The following is a 4323-nucleotide window of genomic DNA, read 5'->3' on the forward strand; positions in this document are numbered from 1 at the left end:
AGGAATGCGACATTTGTAGCCCATGTCTAGGATTCGTCTGTGCGTAGTGGCTCTTGATGCGCTGACGCCAGCCTCAGTCCACTTCTTGTGAAGCTCCCCCAAATTCTTGAATGGATTTTGCCTGGCAGTCCTCTCAAGGCTGCGGTTATCCCTTTTGCTGGTGCACTTTTTCCTTCCACTCAACTTTCTATGAATATGCTTGGATACAGCACTCTGTGAACAACCAGCTTCTTTAGCAATGAACTTTTGTGGCTTACCCTCCTTGTGGAGGGTGTCAATGACTGTCTTCTGGACAACTGTCAAGTCAGCAGTCTTCCCCATGATTGTGTAGCCTACTGACCCAGACTGAGAGACCATTTAAAGGCTCAGGAAACCTTTGCAGGTGTTTTGAGGTAATTAGCTGATTAGGGTGTGACACCATGACTTTCCAATATTGAACTTTTTCACAATATTCAAATTTTCTGAGACACTGAATTTTGGGTTTTCATTATCTGTAAGCCATAATCATCAACATTTCAATAGATAAAGGCTTGAAATATTTCACTCTATGTGTAATGAATCTATATAATATATGGGTTTCACTTTCTGAAATGAGTGACAAAAAATATTGATCTTTTTCATGATATTCAAATTTTTGTAGATGTACCTGTACTTTTCGTTTTGTTGGACCGTTTTGAGGATTTAAACTCCCATTACTTTAAGTGCATTTACATTTAATTAATAGTTTAGAACAGTTAAGACAAAAGCAACTTCTGACAGTGTCACATGTCACAGATATCAGCATACTATTGTGGTCACAAAAAAAAAATAGCTATTTTATATTTATCCCACACTTACCAATGTAAGAAATACATAGAAAATAACTGATGCTAAATCAACTCTCAGAACTTAGAACATTTTTTCAACCAACTGATGTTAAGCTGATGTGAATGCAATCTCATAACACGTTCCACTAATGTCTACCAACTAGAAAATGTCCAGAAAATAATTAAATGTGTCACATAAAAAGTGTATTTGGGTCATTCTTCAATTAGAGTGGCAAAAGAGAGGCAACATTTGTTACAACACAAACAGTGACACCACAGAAAAAATCCAGACTTTCATAAAGTAGGGACTGCTATCATGCAGTGATTAGATAACTCTTTGATGTAACATGAAGATTTTGTCACACATAAAATCTATATTAACTCAATTAACCCTCTGGTGCTCATTGGTCATTTTTGACCGATTTATTTATTTATTGTTTTTTTAAAGGATTTTTACTTTAATGTTTTTTTTTTTTTTTTTTACTTTAATTTTGTTGTGTTTAGTTGTAAATATTTATATCGTTTTTATTTATTGTTTTCTTTTTAGTTTTTGTTATTTTAGTACATCAAGTTAAAATAAGTGAAATTAGATGTTTCCTTGGCAACTAACTGAAATAAGTTTTAATTTTTTATAGGCTATATATTATTTCAGGTAACGAAATTTTTTATATGGTTTTATTAGTTAACTTTGTCTACATATTCTAGGGCATTTTATAAACTGACAACTACAGACATATTTCTGCTATGTATTCTTTTACCACAAGAGTGCAGTGCTTTTATTTTGAGTACGACAGACAATACCACTAAAAACACGATGATCTTCTCTCACGATGATCTGTAATGTTAAACGACACTTTTAATGGATCTACAGCGACAGCTTTTGTTCTGTAAGGTCATGCTCCTAGAATATCACTCTCAGTGAAAAAAAAATAAAAATAATCCAATAAGACTCATTCCACACACAGAGACCAAGTCCTGTCATATGCTTTGGCCTCGGGGCTGACATTTGTAAAGTGGTCCCTGGAGACAACATCTGAAAACAAATTCATTTAGGTTGATTTTCATGTGCTGCGGGCGTCTCTTACCTCGCTCAGCGTTGTACTTTTTGATCCTGACTTTGTCTGGGGCTCCTTATGACAGTAGGCTATGTGCAGGGGAGCTCAGTGTGTTCCTCTTAAATTAAAAAAGACTCTTTGTTTTGTCTGGTAATTGCCTCTCAAAGTTCAGAGATTAGGGACAGAAGAAAGGCAAATAGAGCCCCGCTGATTAAAGTGTTCTCAGAACATTCCTTACAAAGCGCGAGTCCCTACTGAACTCATTTTAAGACGCGTTACGGTGGAATGTATTTTCAGCTCAGAGATCTGTAAGATTGAATAATGGCAGAGAATAAGAAAGAGGCAGAAATCTATTTCTTAGAAATTGAGAAGATCTATCACGACCAAAACCAGAGGGGGCGTAGATGATCTGATCTGATGCACTGCAGGCCAGGGAGAAAACCCGACGCACCTCAGTGAGTTCACTCTGATCTGATTCAATTCGCTGGAGCCTCAATGAGTTTTTCTCTCTCTCTCTCTCTCTCTAGCAAGAAGCGCTACTGTATAAAAGCCAAGGACATCATTACTGTTGGGGTGTTGGAGGGGAAAATACCTTTTCACCGCTTAAATTATTTTCTCACCTATTTCCTTACTTTCACCGTCGACTCCATGGAAACGTTGTATAGCTGTATATGAGTCCACTCTTCACTGTAAAATTAAAAAGCCGCTACTTTCATATTTCATATCACTCCGCGGACTCGCGCTCTGCCGTTTCATAGAAACGCAACTGCCCCAGTTTTTGCATCTTAATTATCGATTGTAGAGAAAATTAATTTAATTTAATATTATTATTATTAGCACTTTAATATTATTCTTTTTAAAATATTATTGCAGATTTTGTTATTGTTAAAGCAATTGTTTTGTATATTGCAGTGGGCTAATTTTTAGTGGAATTTAGCACTAAAATGTTTTTAGTGGAATTTAGCAGTTTCTATGGGCAAAACAAAAATGTTTTTTTATTATTATTAATACCCCCCCCCCCCACCCCGCCTCAATGTGTGAAGAAATTTTTTTATTATAAAAAAACACAACACATTACAATGTGATATGATAAAGTATACATATATAGGCCTATACATTTTATTGACAGTTATGCTACGGGGCCGTTAAATGCTTGAATCTGATTGGCTGACGAACGTTCTGAGGCGTGCCATTATTTTCAGGGAAACGCACAGCGAACGTAGTTCCAGGTAGCTCTCTTGACCGCATTACAGTTCCATATCACTTCGCATAGTTAACTGTAATAACGGAAATTAGCATACAGTACCTATACAGCACACAGGAATTACTGCAAAAAGGTGTTGTCAGCGCTGCCCTGACGATTTTATCAGTTAGCCTATATAGTGTAGCAACTTAAAGGCTACACATGACATTTCTCACTAGCGAGGTAATAACAGCGCTGTTTAGAGACGCTGCTGCTGAGGGACGCACAGAGGTAGCCTAATTCACACAAGCTCTCTCTCTCTTTCTTTATCTTTCTCTGTGTGTCTCTGTTTCTCTCGCTCTCTTTCTAATAACTTCATTAATAACTGCATTAGAATGCTATCAACGGCTCAAGCCTCCATTACCAGCTTTAAAATGACGTTTTGGAACTAGCAAAGAGGCGTTGGATGAGATGCGGAAGAAATAATCCTGCTCACAATAGCGATTTAAGTACAAAAACCGGACGAATCCCTTTAAATATATCATCTGATCGATGTCTTGAGGTGTGGTAACCGTAGTATAAGCGGAATAATTGACTCCGGGCCGTTGAATTGTTAGAAAAATAATGCACACCCGAGGTGTAACGGCAACCATCACCACCTCACCGCATTATTTTTCTAATAATTCAACGGCCCGTCTTCAATTATTCCTTAAGAATTCCACCTTTTAATTAACATTCAAATAATATGAGCATATGTCACAGATGAGAAGATTTTAACTGAAAGGTCTTAAAATAATTTTTATGCATCTAGGAAGTAGGAACACACAATGTTGGCACAAGTCTTTCAAGATATCATGTGATTAAAAAAATCAAAATTAAAAGAGTTTTTGCTTAAAACAAGAAAAAATAAGGACAAGAAATAAACTTTTAACTGTCAAAAGATTTCTTACCCCCTTGGCATATACTTTGTCTTGTTTTAAGAAAAAAAAAACAGTTAATGTTGATAAAACTTTCACAAAATGAAACTTGATATGTTTTGTCATTTTGCTTTTCAATTCGACGTAAATTGATTTAAGAATGTTTACATATTTGTCAGAAACCGACTGAGTAAGACACCCTAGCATCAAACTAACATCATCCTGGCAACCATCCAGAACTCCTTAGTAAATGCATAGCAACACCACACCAACCCTACCAGCAAACACCACTCACATTGTCTTCAGCAATATAAAAGTGCTGTGAACATTGTTTCAGACACGCTCTGCCGCTCTTCACCTCC

General features: G+C 36.4%; 1 protein-coding gene across 1 annotated transcript in view; it reads left to right on the forward strand.

Annotated features, from left to right (window-relative positions):
* The window catches only part of LOC107698779 (protein HID1-like), a 24849-nt gene that overhangs the window by 9095 nt on the left and 11431 nt on the right, over positions 1-4323 (forward strand). The window contains exon 7 of the mRNA XM_016499883.1: positions 4299-4322. Coding sequence (XP_016355369.1) covers positions 4299-4322 — 24 coding nt within the window. The remainder of the gene's footprint in view (positions 1-4298; position 4323) is intronic.

The sequence above is a fragment of the Sinocyclocheilus anshuiensis genome, unplaced genomic scaffold, assembly GCF_001515605.1.
Source record: "Sinocyclocheilus anshuiensis isolate Anshui unplaced genomic scaffold, SAMN03320099.WGS_v1.1 scaffold178, whole genome shotgun sequence".
Taxonomy (NCBI): domain Eukaryota; kingdom Metazoa; phylum Chordata; class Actinopteri; order Cypriniformes; family Cyprinidae; genus Sinocyclocheilus; species Sinocyclocheilus anshuiensis.